This window comes from Jatropha curcas, chromosome 2 (assembly GCF_041381405.1).
Source record: "Jatropha curcas cultivar XTBG-Jc1 chromosome 2, XTBG_Jcur_1.0, whole genome shotgun sequence".
NCBI lineage: Eukaryota > Viridiplantae > Streptophyta > Magnoliopsida > Malpighiales > Euphorbiaceae > Jatropha > Jatropha curcas.
In genome coordinates, this window is record NC_143152.1 from 2,131,022 (window position 1) to 2,149,287 (window position 18,266).

Sequence of the window (18,266 nt, forward strand, 5' to 3'; positions counted from 1 at the left end):
ACTTCTTTCTTGTTCGTTTACTGGGAGTTGTCTCTCTTTTTTTTAATTTTTTTTATTTTAGCAATATATTTTATTTTTATTTAACCTTTTTAAATTTAAAATAATTAATTTAATTTAAAATAACTGAATCTAATTCGATTTAAACCTATTTTTACGAGTCAATCAATTTCAGAATAAAAATATATTCAGATAAATCAAAATCGAATTAATTTAATTTGATTAATTGAAGAATCGCTAATATTTACAATATTCAATAGAGCTAGTTTAAACTCTCCATCGATGGTGTTTTATTTATAACTTGGGCACCTTGCTAATCTTTGACCATTAGTTAATTTTTTTAAAATTTTAATGTGACAAAATTTAATTTTATCTCCAAAATTTTCCGCAAATCCAATTTCTTTTAAGTTGGCTTATAAAACCTCATAAGCAACTTTCTCATCTATTTTTCACACTTCTCTTAGCATGAGAGAACACTAGATAACTCACTATTTATATATAGAAAATTTTGCGCAATAATTTTTTTTATTTTGTAATTTATGGCAATAATTCATAATTAATAAATACAAAATTATTTTTAAATTTTTTTATATTTTAAAATTAATTTTAAATTATATACAAAATCAAGTAGCTAGATTTATTAGGTAATTAGTTCAATATTAATTACTCTATCCCTCTAATAATAATAATTTAGTTCAATTTGACATTATTTGTGTCAAAATAACTACTATTTGATTTGTTGAATTTTAACTAAAATAGAAAAATAAACACTTAATTTGAAATATTTTAATTAGTAATATAGATGCTTATTTTGGTACAAAAAAAGAAAAAGAAATATGCTCACTTTTTTTTTTCATTTATCCTTAATTATAATCTTATTTCCTAAAATTATTTATCATATTAGAAATAGCATGGACCACCTTATTGGCTTTTTTTTTTTATTGTTTGGACACCTTCTTGAACAATTCAAGAGAATTCTTGAAAAAAAAAAAAGAAATTTAACATATAAAAAGAAAAATAAAAAAAGGGTAAAGAACACAAAAGCAAAGGAAAAAAGATCTTTCTGAAGTATTGACTCCAAAAGTGTAGATCTGGAATGGCAAAAGGGTCCACGACCGTCTGATCTCCGACAATTGCGTGGGAGCAGAAATGAGACGTCCAGAAAATTGGTGGACCCACTTACGCGGTTTTATTTATAATTATTTAATATTATTGGATTTGCAGCCACAACATAGTCAATGTCCATATTTCACTGTCCTTTCTAAAATAACAATCTTTTCAATTACACCTATTTCCTATTCTAATTTCCAATTACTCCTTCATTTTATTTATTATATTTTTCAAAATTTATATTTGAAAAAACTTTTTCCATCCTATAAAAATATATTTAATTTCATTTCATTTATATTAAAAATATAATTAATATGTTGTATTTAGTATGTTCCTAATATATATCCTTATGATTTTAATTAATTGTTTATTCTAAGATTTAGATTAATTGTTGTAAACTAATATTAATACATTTATTGATAAAGACGCATAATAAAGCGATAAGAGAAAACTGTAAAGATTATTTTCTTTTAAGAAAAGAAAAGTATAATTATTATTCGGCCTATGCAAACGAAAAAATAAAGTGAATGGGATGAAAAAAAAATTAAATGATATTACATTATTGAAATTAAATTACTTAAATTAAATTATTCTTAGAACTAATCAAAACAGGCATGAAAAAAAAAAAAAGAAAAATTTCAGTTAATGCTTTTGAAGTAATCAAACAAATAACCAAAAACCAGATATTTTCCAGAATTGCAAACTCAACAAAACTGAAAATCATTTTTCCCTTGCAGAAATAACCAATTTCCATTTTTTTTTTTTTCTAGTCATTTTGGTAGAAAATGAGAAAGGTAATTAGCTTGCAGTCATCCAGATGGGCCAACCCTACAACTACAAGCGATGTTGACAAATCAATCATGCTTGCATGTTGTAGGCCCCACGTTATCAGTTTTACAGCTTAAAGCTTAAAGCTTGAACACATTTTCAAAAAGTCAATTAAATATTAAATCATTATTCTCTGTCTTACCATCCAAAGCTAAACAAAAAAAGGAAGAGTCAATCATAGCCAAGTCAAGGCATTTGAGTTCTCATTTAACCAATATTCAAATATGATTTAAATAATAAGGTGACAAGAAAGGAACTAACCATACTGGCAGAGCAGAAGCTTTGGAATTTCTGATTTTTGTGTCATCTTCAAAAATTTTCTTTCATCTTTCTTCCAAAACCCAGAATTCTCTCTTCTTGTTCCATTCTTTGACAATCAGAAAGAACAAAAATTCTTCAGAAAATGGTTCCTGTCAAGATTGAAAATGAAACAGATTTTGATCATTCCTCATCTTATCAGGATGAAGAAATCAAGAACAAGAAAGTAACAGAGCCAAAGAAGAAAGTAAACAAGTTATCAATTAAGCTTACAAGATTGCCAAGCTTGAAGGTAAGCACGAGACACGGAAGAAATCAATTTGATGCAAATGGATCACCAAATTATACCAAGACCACTGCTTCTTCTGATGCAAAGAAGGAGATTTTGCAGGCAAGATATAAAAAACTGTAAATCTAATTTTCTTAGCAGAAGTTGTAGTTACAATGATCTGAATTTTTGTAATCTGAACAATATATTTTCCTTCCTATGCAGAAATCCGTCAAAATTTTGACAAAGCGGTCTAGTTTTAAGCCTCAAAAGAGTTTGACAAGGCTGTCTAGCATAAAACTCTGGAGATCTTTGTCGAGAAAATCTTCTGGGGGAACAGACCTCAAGAAGAAACTGAAGAAATCGAGATCAATCAGGCTTGGAAATAGATCTTCCATTGTTTTATCTAATAATGCAGATAAAAAAGGCTCATCTGATAAAACAGTGGCTTCGGGTAATAAATCTACAAAGGCAATAAGAAGAATGTCTTCTTTGAGACCTCTAATGATCTTACCAAGAACGACCAGTTTAAGAACCAAGAGGCCTTCCATGAAGAAATCATCAAAACTGCTCGACTCAAGCATACAGACAGCTACCTGTTCTTCGATTCTTAAAGATTCCAACTTTCCTGATCATCTTGAGCTCCAACCAGGAGGAAGTGAATCTGAAGGAATTTCAGTTCTGAAAGTTTGTCCATATAGTTACTGTTCACTTCATGGCCATCGCAATGCACCCTTACCTCCATTAAGACGCTTTATATCAATGAGGCGACGCCAGTTAAAGACCCAGAAAAGCATAAAATTGGGAAGCCAATCACTTCAAAGCAGAAAAAGTTCTAGTCATTTAAGGAAAGGAATGCAGGCAAATAAAATCACTTCGGGTATTAATGCATCGAACGCTCATAAGCATGATCCTAATGTTGATCATCCTAAATACATTGATGTGTATGAAGGTGACCTGGAATCGATCAGCTCGGAGGCAAATACTTCTACAGGTGTATCTGATGATGTGTTTGATGCGTCCAGAAGCTTAACCCCAGATGTCTCTGTGGAATCAAGTGCAATCAATAGTTCAGCCTCTTATGGTTCTATGTCTGAACTATTAGAAGAACAAACTGCAGCCAATGAAGAAAAGAATGAAGATTCTCTGCAGGAACATCCCTTTTCAGTGGCAGATTCTGAGAGTGATTGTAATGTTGTAGAAGAAAAAACACAAATAGAAAAGCCGAAAAATGTGGGATTGTGGAACCTGATATATCAGCATATGGTATCAGGTATTGCTGCAGAAGATGAAAAGCTGCCCTGTCATAATAGAATGGATAAGAAAGAAGAAGAGGAGGATGCCAATGTGAACAGTTTTCCAGGGATGAACAAGTCTGATTCTTATTCGGACTTTTCTGGAATAGATCAGAACATGGGCCGGGATGATCACGACAAAGGCAACCATAAGATTCAGCTCTACAAGCGCAATGCCATTAAGTTGGTTCAGGAAGCATTTGACAAAATTCTCTCAGAAATTCCAGATCAGTCATGTGATGATCAATCAATTAATAGAAATGGGCCAGAAGAAAGGAAAGCAGAATCAAAGAGGGAAAGCAAGTCTAACCAGCAAACACCCAAGAGCTGGAGTAATTTGAAAAAAATAATTATCCTTAAGAGATTTGTTAAGGCATTGGAAAAGGTGAGGAACATCAATCCAAGGAAGCCACGGTATCTACCAGTACAGCCTCAACCTGAAGCAGAAAAGGTTCATCTACGCCATCAGACCACAGGAGAGAGAAAAAATTCTGCAGAATGGATGCTTGATTATGCACTTCAACAGGTTGTTTCTACACTAGCCCCTGCTCAGAAAACAAAAGTAGCTTTGCTTGTTCAAGCATTTGAAACAGTTGTTCCATTACCAGAAACTGAAACTAGTCCAAGCATTAGCGTAGCAGCTTCTTCACAAGCAACTCCAGTTGACCGTACTTCTTCCTTATATCAAAAAGGTTCTGGATATGCGAAAGAAACAAAATTTGGTATAGTTCTTCGTAAAATTTCATCTTCCCACATGAATTCCAAGGAGGAACAAGACCAACTCCACAATTCCTGCACAGCAGAAGAGCACATCCCGGTGTCTTTTTCTAAGCTCAATGAACCAAGTTCAGAATCTGATTGTACTCATTCAGCAGTGAGTAGCTTTGCTTCTGAAACCACTGCCATGGGCTTGAAGGAACAATTTGGAGCTACAAATCCTAGCAATGGCGACCAAAATTGCATGGTCAAGGATGATGAACCCCATTCTATCAATTACTCTTTACCGGAGCTTGGAGAACAAAACTTACATGATGAGCCTTTATCAATGTCAGCTGATGTTGTAAGCATTTCTCATGATGAAAGTCCGGTGAATGGAGAAGTTCTTCAAGAAGTCACCAAAGAAGCAAGTCTGGTTTCTTTTTCAGGGGTTCATGATCATGTTTTTGGATTCAACAATCAAAAGATGGTGTCAAATTGTGAAATCAATTCAACTGGTAAACAATCAGATGAACCCAAGAGCCAAATCCAAGAGAATTTAGCAGGAATAATTGCAGATTGCAATGTGGTTTCTTCAGTTGCTGCCTCTGAACAACTAGAAGAGTCAGCCACTCGGGGAGAAACATTGCTTCGAAATAAGTTCCTCCAAGCATTCGCTCAACTAGATGAATCTAAGTCTGGTTCCACTGAACAAGCACATGAAAAGCAGAAAAATACGAGGCTTTGGTACTTAATATATAAGCACATGGTATCAGGCAACACAAACCCGCTTGATGAGAGGGCGGACAATGAGGGACAAAGGAGTGATGCCAACACATCATATGAAATGAACAATGCTGATTCTCCTCAAAGTTCTTCTGTCACAAATCAGGATAGAGATATGGAGAATCATGCAGCAGGCAACCAAAAAATGGAATTCCAGAAGATTGAAGCCATAAGAATGGTTGAAGAAGCAATTGATGAAATACCACTTCCAGATGCTCAAGATGACTCACCTGATGATCAATCAGTCAACAGTGACGTAATTCCAGACACGGAGCACCTTGAAAAGCAACCTGGCAAAGGAGGGGAATTTTCCATCTCAACATCCACCTGCAGTACGGAAAAGAGCTATGAAGAATCCAACAGCACAAAAATGGAGCAGAGATCCACAATGTGCCTAAATTCTGATGACAGTGCCACTACAGAAAAAGTAAAAATAACATTTGAGGGAAATAGACCTGAACTTCCAGCACGAAAGAGCTGGAGCAATCTGAAAAAGCTTATCCTTCTTAAGAGATTTGTCAAGGCATTGGAAAAGGTTAATGTTAAACCATTCAATCCTCAGAAGCCACGATTCTTGCCCTTGGATCCTGAGGAGGCAGCAGAAAAAGTTCAACTAAGGCATCAAGACATGGAAGACAGGAAAAATGCTGATGAATGGATGCTCGATTATGCACTTCAAAATGTTGTTGCTAAACTAACTCCAGCTCGGAAAAGAAAAGTGCAGTTGCTTGTAGAAGCATTTGAGACAGTCATTCCGACTACTGAAAGTTGAAAGTAGTCAAATACCAGGTAAGGCAGCTTCAATAGATACAAAATCCATCAAGCCTGAATTTAATTTCACACTAGTATAGAGCATCCAAAAATAAGATCAATGACAGCTTAAAAACATTCAGCATCTTTGAACTGAAATTATTGAATACTGACATATTCTTTGTTTAGTGCATGTATAGGTATGGTGACAAGAAGCTATCATTTGTGGCATTATTAAAAATTTCAGCAGAGTTCATCATTTCATTTTGGAGAGTTGAAGTGAAGCAGATAGATGCAAGTGAAAGTTTCAAAGGAGATGTAAATATACTTGTAGATAGTGATAGAAGTTCTGTAATGAGTTTACGAATCCTATTAGGTTTATTCTATGCATTATTCATTCTCAGAGAACCTCAGATAATATAGAAAATGTAAACATAAAACTCCATATTTTATAATAGACAATTCTTATTTATGTATGTATTTTTTATGTCAAAACCCATCAAATTACATTACTCTAGTCGATGATCTACAACAGCTATGCATATGATGTTCTTTTCCAGAAAACACATGAGTAACACCTAATTAAAGTGATAATCCATTATGACCCTCTTCTTTGATATGAAATTGGAAAAAAAAAAATTGTAACCCAGAAAGTAGAATTGCAAAATCATGTGAACTTGATCGACGACTTTAGTGGCAGAAAATTAATAAACTCATAAAGGAAATATTTTTACATAATAAAATCCAAAACAAGATATAAATATATAAATAATGAGAGAGCGACATTTACACATTAAAAGAAATTCTTGAAAAGAATGTAAAAATGTAAAAAATAACTGGCTCTCACCTTTGTCGTTGCAGCAAGCTTCAGTTCTTCCACATAGTATAAGAGACAGTGTACAGATGGACACGGAGACGTTGAACTTTTATTGTTAGATTTCTGTATTTAATGCTTTTTTAACTTTTAAAAAGAAAATTTAGATTTAGGATTTTAATTCGAAATTAAATATTTATATGACGAAGTCTGATATATTATAACAAGTAAAAGATTTACTCTCACACATATACGAGTTCTTCAATCAGCTTAAACATAAAAAAAAAAAAATAGTGAATTTAAATTTGTAACAGACTTGGATTAAATTTGGCTCATCAAGCATTTTGATTATAAAAACAAAATGAAATTTTTATAAAATTCAGCGTATATAAAAAAGAATTAACATATATATAAATACAATTATCATAAACCTTCAAAAAAAAATTATCATTAATATATTTATATTAATACAAGGCACTTCGTATATGATAGTATCTGAAGGACATTTAACCTTAATAATTGTATTGAAATAATTATAATTTGAAATTTATTGTCCCAAAACATCTTCGAGAATGAGGGGCTATTGTTCCTATTTTCTAGAAGAATTCCTTTTTGTCGGGCACTAACGGGCTACTGCTTCTGGAAGAAAGGATGTGATGTAGATGTTTGCTGAAGCAAATTTTTTTTTTTTTTTTTAAATAATAACGATAAAAGAAGTCCAATATTATCTTGTAAAACAAACAAAGGCTGTCTTTATTTAAGAAGCTTCTCCTTCTAGTAGTCATAGGATAGAAGTCAAAAACCAAAACGACTACCTGAAAAGAAAAACAGCTGCGTAAATTCAAATCCTATTAAGGAAACGAAAACAAAACAATCAACTTGATGCCCAAGCCAAGGCAAAATCCAGTCCATGACCAGCCACCCATCTCTATAAATATATGAAAGGGGCATCAAAATAAAAAAACCCATATTCAAAAGTCACAAGTTTTATCAATTTAGCTCACAGCAACCACAAGTTTCACCAATGGCTGGTCTTCAGTATTACTTCTTTCCTACAGATTTCTTCTACCCTCGTCCACCACCAACGGCGGACAGAGACAGCGCAAACAAGCCGCCAGTTGTTCACATTCAAACCCAGAAAAGAGACAAAGAAGATATGGAAAAGCTAAACAAAGCCAAAGTGAAGTATAACATGCAAGAAAAAAACCTTTCTCAACAGCTCTCTGCTTCTAAAGCAACAGTTCCTTCCTCCACTCTATGCAGCACAAATAATATAGCAAATCTCTGGGACTCTAGTAGTTGAAGAAAATGTTGTGATGATATGATTTTAAATTTAATGATACTGTTCCAATCCAGTATATATACAAGAATATTTGATTTCACTGCTCATATTCAATTTCACCTAACCTAACAATGCGAAAAATTTCAACAGTGCATAGCAAGCAGCACAGCCACACCAACTTCATAATCAAGCAGCACAATCACAAAGAATAGCATTCACGAATAAGATAATAACTGAGAGAAAGCAACTAAATTAATAACAATCCTATATCAAATGAAAAAAAAGCAGTATTTACATAATAATTCAGCAACAAGCATTTGTGGGCTTAACAGCTCAGCTACATGAGGCAACTATTAGGGAATGAAAGTCCTACTAGGTTGGGAAGTCCCTGTTGATAACCTAGGTAAGACCTGTAGGGAGAAAGGCAAAATTGTGTAGAGCAGTATCCAAATTGCAAACATGTTTGGAGAACCAAGCAACACATTAGATTCTCTATAAACTTGGCACTTTTCACATTTAATCATTGGCAACATCAATAAGCAGAAAGGGCATGGAATGAGAATTGACCTTTTTTTAGTATATTAAATCGTAAGGCATAAGTACACTCATTTTTGGGACATCACATACTATCGACAAATACTTAAATCATCAGCCTCTTAGTCTTCGTCATCAGAGCTCCCCTCCTCACTGCTATAATCACTACTATCATCATCCTGATCAAGAATATCAATCTGAACGTGCCGAACTTGAATTGTCTCAGGTGGCTTATGCAATCCCTGAGGAGCAACTGGCTGCAATTGTTGTTCCACCATCCTAGGCAGAGGAAGAGACTCCAATGGAGGCAATGGGTCTCCGGGCTTCCACCCTGGTGGCGGTGGGGGTAAATTTGTTGGCAACTCCACTGGCATCCCGGGTTTCCAACCAGATGGAACTGTGATGTTGGTGGGCAGCAAGCCCTGAATGGCAGGGAAATTGGCAAATGGGTTGGTCTCAGCAGGCTGTGCTGGCGGGGGAAGTTCAATAATTGCCTCAATGGTTTTCTCCTTGGTTTCAATCTTTTTAGGTAGCCCCACATCAAGGTCAGCAAAAGCGTACAACTGAGAAGCTCTCATTTGCTCTTCTTGAGGAGCAGGAGGGAGCGCACCACGAAGCGGAACCTGCCCAGCACCATATTCCGGTGGTGCAAAGGTGGTGTAGCTTATCCGGTGAGCATAAGACAAAATATCAGACAACTCAAGCTGAGAGGCAACAGTGGTATTGCTCACATCATCATCCTCAGGAACATCCGCTGATAATTTTGATTTTGCTCTTTTGGGGCGGCGATAATCAGAATAATCATCGACAAGCATATCAAGTACCCTTTCAGCTTCTTTGAGCTTATTAGCAAAGTTGAGAAGTGCAGAATCTTTTGACTTGATTTCCCGTGCAAGCCTTTGCTTGGCATCTTGAAGGTCAAGGATTTCCTGGAGCTCGGCCACTGCCTCAAAAAGTTGGGTCTGGAGAGAAGTGAAAAGAGAAAGAACTTCCTTAGTGGAGGTAGGAGTAGATTCTAGGGGAGGTGGAGCCATTGATTGGGTTTGGGAGGAGAGGAATGTAGGTAGTGATCCACGAAAGGCAGAGAGCCAAAAGGCCCGGTTGGGAGAGACTTCAAAGAATTTGGAGGCTAGGGAAGCCATTTGAAGAAGAAGAGATTGGGCTCTACGGAGAGGAGGGAGGAGAGAGAGCAGAGCTGAGGATGTGGATGTGGTGGCTGGATTTGAGGGGTGTTGCTGCAGTTGCTGCTGCTGGGGGGTTGGTAGTTGTTGGGAGGATGATGAAGGGAATTTAGGAGGAGTAGCGTTTTGAAGAGGTGAGTTTGGGTTTGTAAGACCCAGCCTTGCTGGAGATTGCACTATTTGGTGTGAAAGCATTTTGGACTAACTTTTAATTCTTCTTCTTCTTCTTCTTCTAAAAAATTAAACAGCAAGATGATGGATATTGTTTGTCGGTAATGCTGGGATCTGGAGTAAACTGTGCTTTGCTCGTGGCTGCTACCACCTGACAATGGTGAAAGGAGATCACGGTCAGAAAAGGTATTCAAGTTGATAGTAACCAATAATTCCTGAACATAAAGCATGATGTTTTTAACTCTCTTATTCTTTTTCTTTTTATGAGAAAGTAAAAAGCAATAAAATTGAGAAATTCTATAAAGCATTGAACTTCTGATTTGTCCACCCAACTAGTCTAAATGGCACTTGCACAGGAACAATAATACAGCATATATATTTAAACTGTCCATGACTCCAAAGCAATTTCACTCATGTAAAGGATTTAGTGTATCAACATGACCAAATAATGCATCCAACAAGCTCAATAGCCATCCACAAGCTCATCTTAACAAACAGATAATCAAAAGACCTGTACAAGAATAATGATTGTTATTAATATTAATAGTTAGAAGATCATGATGATAACATCTTTATTTGATAGAGAAAATACCTATGGGAGATATACTGATAAAAAATTAGAAAATATGCAATGGCATATCCACTAACCATATGGTAATATCATATAATATCAACAGCCTTCCTCAAAGTCTCCACGTTGGAGTTCAAAAAGGCTTCCAATTACCAACACATTGATTTGGTTTTTCAATATAATAAATCAGCACTACAATACCCAAACCAAGCAATATTTAGACCATCTTGATAACAAACAGCTATCCCAACCCTATAAGCAATATCATGATCCAAATACGCATAAAAAAGATAAAGGAAAAGTCTGAGACTTAAGCTAGCACTTAACTGACTCATGGCATTAGAGATGTAACCTAAAAGCTACAAAACCCTAATGCAACTATAAGTCAGATATATAATCACTACTTTATGATTTATTTCAGAGAAAGAGGAAAATAAAAACCCCCCAAAATCTAATCAGTAATATACAAATAACAACACCTAGAAGCAAGAGAAACAAGAAATCATCACTCTTGAAATAATTGGTGTCACATATATGTTCCAATCCTAAGTTACTTCTTTCCACACAAATACAAATTTTATCATTGACCAAAAGACCAATCCGATTATCATCCTAATTACTATTTGCATTTCTTGAAAAACCATAATTTTGCAGTAACCATTAAAAAAGAGTAAAACAAAGAAAACATTATCCATAGATATCAAATGAGTATAACCTAAAATTATGGATTTATTCCAAAATTAAAGGAGAAGGGAGAAGAAGCCCAAGGATCAATAATAGATAAAAGTACAAAGAGATGAGAAACCAAACCTATTATTTTGAGTTGAAGATGGTGAATCTATGTAGTCTTGACAGAGAATCAACGAATGACGACTGAGAACAACTAGGACTTGGTCACTAACAGTAAGAGAGAGAGAGACTATTGTTGGCGAAGTTGAGGAAGACACACAGTTTAAGATTTGTGATTTGTGACAGAGGAGTAAAATTTTAGGGATTTAATTGGGATCGGCAGTGAGATTCGGCAAATGAAGAGAGTGAAAGACAAGATGAATGAAGCTACTGAGATAGTGGCTGTTTGTAATATTGAAAATGAATTGTAAGCATAACTACTTATATTTTTATAAATTTTCAAATTAAAATTTTCATATTTTATTTTTGGTAATGAAATAAATTATCTCCTTAAGACGAATATATTTCTCTTTGCAAGAACGTGGATTATTTTTAATTTTATTTAGAAAAGAGATTTCAAATTTTATGTTTCTTCGCAATTTTCATTTTTGAAATAGTTTTATGAAATCTGATTATACCTAAAAATATTTCAACACATATCAAGTCAGTAAACTACAACAAGATCATTTTTTTTAAAGTTTATTATGTTTTCATTCTGTGCTTACTGCTTACTTTCATTATAATCTACCAAACATGATTCTAGCATACTGGCTTACATTCAGATATAATCATAATGTGCAAAAATGTATGATCTCCACCAAGTTAGAATATTGCAATTGTGTTCACACCTCAGTATATTGCTTCATGACCAAGATTTTGGCCAATTGGAAACCACATGTTTTTTACAAAGCATATGAAAAGATGTATAATCAACTCAAATTGAAAAGCAATTTTATACTGTACACGAGGTTAATCTTGTAAAACAGAGTCCTAAATTCAAACCATAAATTAGTCATTACAGGCAAAAAACTTTTTATGCGTATATACAAACATATACATACATATGGCTCAGTAAAACAATAATTACAACTGAGAAGTTGATTAATTTGGTTTAATAAGCAATTTAGTAGCTGATAAAATCACCCCTTTAAAGTATTCTTCATACAATATAAAGCAATCACTATTTTTAAATGCTTTCCTGTAAGTAGAGAAGAGAATATCGACTTACCAATGATTAATCTTCTTCTTCGCAGGCGGCATTTCGACTGCAGTTGCTCGATAATATCCCAAACAAGACCGAAGATTAGAATCACAACATAGATTCGAGGAGAGTCGTGTGTTCAGGAGGGATTTTGAAGAGGGATCGAATTTGGGGAAAATCTGGGAGCGTAAATTAGGTTTACGGGTTGGAAGAGTGGATCGTGATCATGAGGAAGAGGCTAGAGTCAGACTAAACGGTGCGTTTTCAGTCTTGACTCAACTCGGATTAGTTTTAACTCCTGTGTCAGATGTGGGTCCCACAATTTCATTATATATGTGGATCATGTAATTTAAATCACGTCATCTTTATATATATACAATCTCAAATTTAAATTTGGAAAAAACACAATAAAAATTTTTTAGCATTTAAATGGATTTGTATTCCATCTATACCTGTGTTTTTTTCAGAATTGGATTTGTATTTCTCATTCTACTAAATTAAATCACAAAAATTATGAAAATCTTTTTTTTTTTTTTATTTTAGAAAAGGAAGAACCTTAAATTAATTGTGAGATTGTGAATGCATTTACCAAATAAAATTGTTATTATTAGATAATTATTATAATTAATAAATGATAAAAGCCAAATGAAATTATCATTATTAGATAATTCACTGCGAAGTGCTTAAGGAAAAACAAAGGGATATTCTAGAAAATAAATTTTTCTGCAAGACTCCAAGAAACAAACAAATTCCAGAAAAAATAAATAAATAAAACCACCTTTTTCTAAATTGAAATTCAAGTCAAATTAAATTTATATATACATATAACTTTATAATAGTCATAAATGTCGACTAGACCCATCTTTATAAATAAATAAATGCGCTTCATACTACAATAAACACATGTTTGAAACTTTCTTGCTATTCTTTCTTTCTATCTAGCTTTCTTGATTCTTGATTTTTCGACCATGGCTGGCCTTCAACAATACTACTTCTTCCCTACCGATTTCTACTACCCTCGCCCACAATCTGTTCATGTAGATACGGCACAAAAAGCTGCTCTTCCATTGCAGATTCAAAAGCAAGATATTTCTTCTGACGATGATGTTAAAAACCCTGCAACTTCAAGCTTAGTTCTTTACACTGGCAATTATAAGGCAATTTCTGCAGTTAAAAAAAGAAATGCATGATTAATTGTATACGTTGTAAAGGAAAATTTTTTATTATCTAAGATAGCTTATTCAATGTTTCAATTACCAGTTTTTTATATTTTGGTGTCTATATATGCGTAAGAGATGTAGATTAATCAAGCGGCGTTGAATCGTATTAAAGAATAATTTACGTGAATCAAGTGTAATTTAGTTTTTTATATTTGGTAAAAAAATGAAATTCTCAGAGTTCGAGACATTTCATTTTCATCACAAGCGTTGTTACTAATTCAATGAATATTTTAAATTAAAAATATTTTACAGATATAAATTAAAATTTAAACCTAATATAGAATTGAATCATTATATATAGAGAGAGAGGAAAAAAAAACGAAGTACCATATTATTTCACTATCAGTCCATCAAACAAGTCTTTTGTTTTGAAATGCAGGCATGGAGCTTATTTGCCCAGGCCTTTTGGTGTCAAACAAATAGGTCAATTTGCAAGGGAACACTACACTATTTTTATTTTTTAAAACAGGTCATTCAACTTAGCTGACCAAAATATAAAATATATATCTTTTTAATTATGATCTATTAATTATATGAAATATATATTATTAGCAAATAAATATTCTTCCAAATAATTTAAGACGTTTAACCATAATTTCTTATATAAATTATTGTAAATTTAACCTTTCAGCAAGCCATATAATATTAACTTAAAAAATTATGTAAACATAACTTCGTTACGAGTTTTGCTTACAAAATACTAATTATGAAATATTTTTTGAGCAATATAAGTTTAAAGTAATCAATATAAAAATTAAATTTAATATATTAAAAATAAATACTTATAATTCTTTTTTTTTTTTATAAAAATTAGAAGCCACATATCATTGTTATTGTTTGATCCACTCTAAGTGCTGCAAAGAACTTTCTTGGTTCTCTCATCAAAGAGGTTGAAACAGAAAACAGAGCTGAGAAAAATATTAAAAAATAAAAAATACAAATAAAAAAGGAATATTCTTGTTAATAGAATATTCTTTAAGTTGGCACAATGAAACAAACAAATAAAATATACATTAAAATAATTAGCACACCCTCTCCTAAACTTATATTCCAACCCAATATTGAAAGAAAAAAAAAAATATAGTTGTAGATGCCGCCTCTCCTCTTCTCTCTGTATATAATGCAAGTATGATCTGTGTAGAGTAAGCAAACACTAAACTACAACTAAAGAAACGTTTCTTTCTTGTTCTTGGTACTATAGTTTTCTGAAGTAGGTTTCTTGATTCTTGTTAACTAGCCAGCTAGCTTTCTTGATTCTTGATTTTTCTATCCATGGCTGGCCTTCAACAATACTACTTTTTCCCTACTGATTTCTTTTATCCTCGCCCACAATCAGTTAGTGTAGACGCTGCACAAAAAGCTGTTCTTCCGCTGCAGATTCAGAAGAGAGACATATCAGATGATGTAAAGCGTCCTACAAATTTAAACTTGGTTCTTTACAATAATAATAATCATGCCAATTATAAGGCTATTGCTGCTATTAATAAAAGCAAGGCATGATTAATTTTATATATCGCAAAAGCAAGAGAGAAGGGGAAGAAGGACGGATCGAGGCAGCCAATCAAATCTTTCGACCAATTATAAATTTCTTAAGTATTTCTTGATATCTTGGATATATAGGTGTTGGATCAACGAAGCTTTTTCTTTTTCTTCTTTTAATATCTTTCTTCTTATTATACTCTTACATATATATGTATAACAATTGCATATATCCTATTGTAATCGAATTGTATGTATCCAAGTTAGACGCAATGATTAAGAAAGGTTTCTTTTTTTGTCTAGGAATTTTTACATTTTCTTTCAATTTAGATACTTTTAATTGAGATTATAGTTATTAAATTTCACTACCATCAAGAAATTAATATAAGTATTTTCTCTTTTTTTTTTTAATTGAAAATAACAAGTGTCTAATTAATACTACAAAACTAACACATAATTTATCAAATATGCAAATACCAATACGATTAAATTTGTGTTTTCAATATAATTTGAGGAGGGACTTAAGTCAATATAATTAGATTTGGTTCCTAACTATAAAAGAAGAAAAATAAATTTGATTGTTGTGTTAAAATGTACTTTTTTTAATGTGAGAAAATAAATAAAAATTAAATAACCCACAACAACTCTTTCACCAAACCAATCTGTAACAGAAGAAATATTGGCAATTTCAATCTAAAAGTCAATTAATTATTTCTTTTTTATTTGGGGTTGGAAGTATTTTTTTTTATTCTAATTTATGAAGTGTTTAATATACTGAAATAATATTTTAAATTTTTTAAAATAATATTTATTAATTAATATCATTTTTATGATTAAGAATATTCAAATTCGACAATCTTTTTGCGGCCAACTTTGTAGGATATGCAAGAATTATATCAACCAACACCATTCATTTAGGGTTAGGAGTTAATACCAAACAAAACGTGAAAACAATGGTTAGCTAATATTACCTACCAAATACGTACCAAAGTTTCCACTTTCCAAGAATCATCCCCGCTTCAAACATTTCTTTTTTCTTTTTTTTTTTTTTGGCCACGTGAACCATTGCGTGCATCACATGTTAGAAATATGGCTACCATAGTTTCCAAATCAAACGGTTTAAGAACGTGTGCATGTGCATCACGCGTGATTGTATAGATTAACAAAATTGACTAATAAAAAATTAACAGGTGGTTCGATATGTGAAAATTAAAATTAGAAAATTTCAAAAGTATAATTTATCACTATTGGAATGATTCTATTTGAATATTATAAGGACACTTGCATTAAAAAACATCACAAACAAAAACAACATGGTGTAGAAGAGGACGGTCCAATAAATAAGTTATGACATTTAACAATTCTCTAATATAAAGTAATTATTTAGGTTTTTAGATTGATGGCTTGAAATAAGCAATTTGTCTCTTTCAAATGGCATGAGCCGGCATGTTAATTTCAAATGGCGTGCAATCTACGTTGGGAGGCTGCTTTTTATATTATTATAAAAAACGAATATATGAAAAGAATATGCTAATTGCTAAGACAACGAGTACACAAACGAAGCATGCTTTGCTTGCTTCACATTTAGTCATGCTTGGACTTGAGAATTGAGAACATATATATAGTCAACATTTGACTACCGATATTTTTATAATTAATTAGTCTATAATTGAATTTTTTACTAATATTAAAAGACATAAAAATTAATTTTTAATTTAAAAGTAGACGTAAGTAAGTCACGTTCAAGGAAGGGTTCTTAAATAATTAGCACACCCTCTCCTAACTTAAATTCCAACTCAATAAAAAAAAAAAAAAAATTATAGTCATAAATGCCGCCTCGCCTCTTCTCTTCTCTCTATATATAATACAAGTATGATCTGTGTAGAGTAAGCAAACACTATACCACAACCAAAGAAACCTTTCTTTCTTGTTCTTGGTACTATAGTTTTCTGAAGTAGCTTTCTTGATTCTTGATAGCTAGCTAGCTAGCTTTCTTGATTCTTGATTTTTCTTTCCATGGCTGGCCTTCAACAATACTACTTTTTCCCTACTGATTTCTTTTATCCTCGCCCACAATCAGTTAGTGTAGATGCTGCACAAAAAGCTGGTCTTCCGCTGCAGATTCAGAAGAGAGATGTTTCTGATGATGTAAAGCGTCCTACAAATTTAAGCTTAGTTCTTTACAATAATAATAAGCATAAGGCTATTGCTGCTGTTAATAAAAGCGAGGCATGATCAATTGTACATATCGCAAAGCAAAGAGTGAAGGGGAAGAAGGATGGATCGAGGCAAGCAAGCTCATCAAATCTTTCGACCAATTATTAATTTCTCGAGTATTTCTTGATATCTTGGAGATATATATACGTGTTGGATCAACAAAGCTTTCTTTTAATCTTTCTTCTTATTACTCTTACATATATATGTATAATAATCGCACATATATATCCAAGTTAGACCTAATATTGATCAAGCAAGGTTTCTTTTTTTTTTTTTTTTTTTAAGAATTTTTATATCTTCTTTCAATTTAGATACTTCCCATTGAGATTATACATAGTTATTAAATTTCACTACCACCAAGAAATTACTATGTGATTTTGGGATTTTCTGCCGAATCTTGAACAATATTTTGCAAATTTATAATATATTAAAGACGCTAGAATTGAGGAATAAAACTATGAAAACAAGTGTACCTCTTTTTTTAAAAAAAAGAAAATTGAAAATATCAAGTTGTTGTGTCATTAATATAAAATTATCTCATAATTTATCAAATATGCATAGTCTAGTTGAAAAATATTTTTAAATGCACTATACCAATACGATTATATTTACGTTTTCAAGATAATTCGAGGATGGACTTAATTTCAATATAGTTATATTGGTTTCTAACCATAAAAAAAAAAGAAAATTAAATTTGATTTGTGTTCAAAAGTATTTTTCCAATGTGAAAAAGTAAATAAAAATAAATAACTCTTTCACCTCTAGTCTCTATAACGGGAGAAACATTGCAAGATTAATGCCACTTTCGATCCAAAAGTCAATTAATTATTTCGCTTTTTTTTTTTTCAATTCTTGAAATATTTAATAAATTAGAACAATATTGTGAATTTTTTTTGAATAAAAATATTTATAGTGGAGAAAATTTAAACTCGGAAATTC

The 18,266-nt window shown here is 32.4% G+C and overlaps 2 protein-coding genes and 1 long non-coding RNA gene across 6 annotated transcripts; 1 reads left to right on the top strand and 2 right to left on the bottom strand.

The window, feature by feature from the left end:
- Positions 1 to 2,031: 2,031 nt before the first annotated feature.
- LOC119369582 (uncharacterized) lies at positions 2,032 to 2,600 on the bottom strand. The gene is made up of 2 exons (XR_005177127.2): positions 2,467 to 2,600; positions 2,032 to 2,345 (listed from the first exon to the last, which is right to left on the bottom strand). It is a non-coding gene; the product is annotated as an uncharacterized LOC119369582 (long non-coding RNA).
- LOC105645068 (calmodulin binding protein PICBP) lies at positions 2,339 to 6,468 on the top strand. 3 transcript variants are annotated; one of them, XM_012230577.4, is made up of 3 exons: positions 2,339 to 2,584; positions 2,687 to 6,027; positions 6,178 to 6,468. In XM_012230577.4, the coding sequence occupies exons 1-2, from the start codon at positions 2,339 to 2,341 to the stop codon at positions 6,008 to 6,010; spliced, it is 3,570 nt and encodes a 1,189-aa protein (XP_012085967.1). In that variant the 3' UTR covers positions 6,011 to 6,027; positions 6,178 to 6,468. The 3 variants fall into 3 exon arrangements, with proteins under 3 accessions (XP_012085967.1, XP_020539305.1, XP_089574354.1); XM_020683646.3 differs by having other exon boundaries at positions 6,189 to 6,468; XM_089718228.1 differs by lacking the exon at positions 2,339 to 2,584 and having other exon boundaries at positions 2,681 to 6,027.
- A 770-nt stretch (positions 6,469 to 7,238) lies between these two features.
- Positions 7,239 to 12,676, bottom strand: LOC105645067 (hydroxyproline-rich glycoprotein family protein). 2 transcript variants are annotated; one of them, XR_002285638.3, is made up of 3 exons: positions 12,439 to 12,676; positions 8,652 to 10,121; positions 7,239 to 7,617 (listed from the first exon to the last, which is right to left on the bottom strand). XR_002285638.3 is itself a non-coding variant. In XM_012230576.4 (2 exons), exon 2 carries the CDS (start codon positions 9,992 to 9,994, stop codon positions 8,741 to 8,743), a length of 1,254 nt encoding a protein of 417 aa, XP_012085966.1. In that variant the 5' UTR covers positions 9,995 to 10,121; positions 12,439 to 12,675; the 3' UTR covers positions 8,333 to 8,740. The 2 variants fall into 2 exon arrangements, 1 of the variants encoding a protein (XP_012085966.1); XM_012230576.4 differs by lacking the exon at positions 7,239 to 7,617 and having other exon boundaries at positions 8,333 to 10,121; positions 12,439 to 12,675.
- Positions 12,677 to 18,266: the final 5,590 nt, after the last annotated feature.

Coding starts and splice junctions, on each gene's coding strand:
- LOC105645068 (XM_012230577.4), top strand. CDS start 2,339: ATGGTTCCTGTCAAGATTGAAAATGAAACAGATTTTGATCATTCCTCA. Junction 2,585..2,686: donor CAAAGAAGGAGATTTTGCAG/GCAAGATATAAA, acceptor CTTCCTATGCAG/AAATCCGTCAAAATTTTGAC.
- LOC105645067 (XM_012230576.4), bottom strand. CDS start 9,994: ATGCTTTCACACCAAATAGTGCAATCTCCAGCAAGGCTGGGTCTTACA.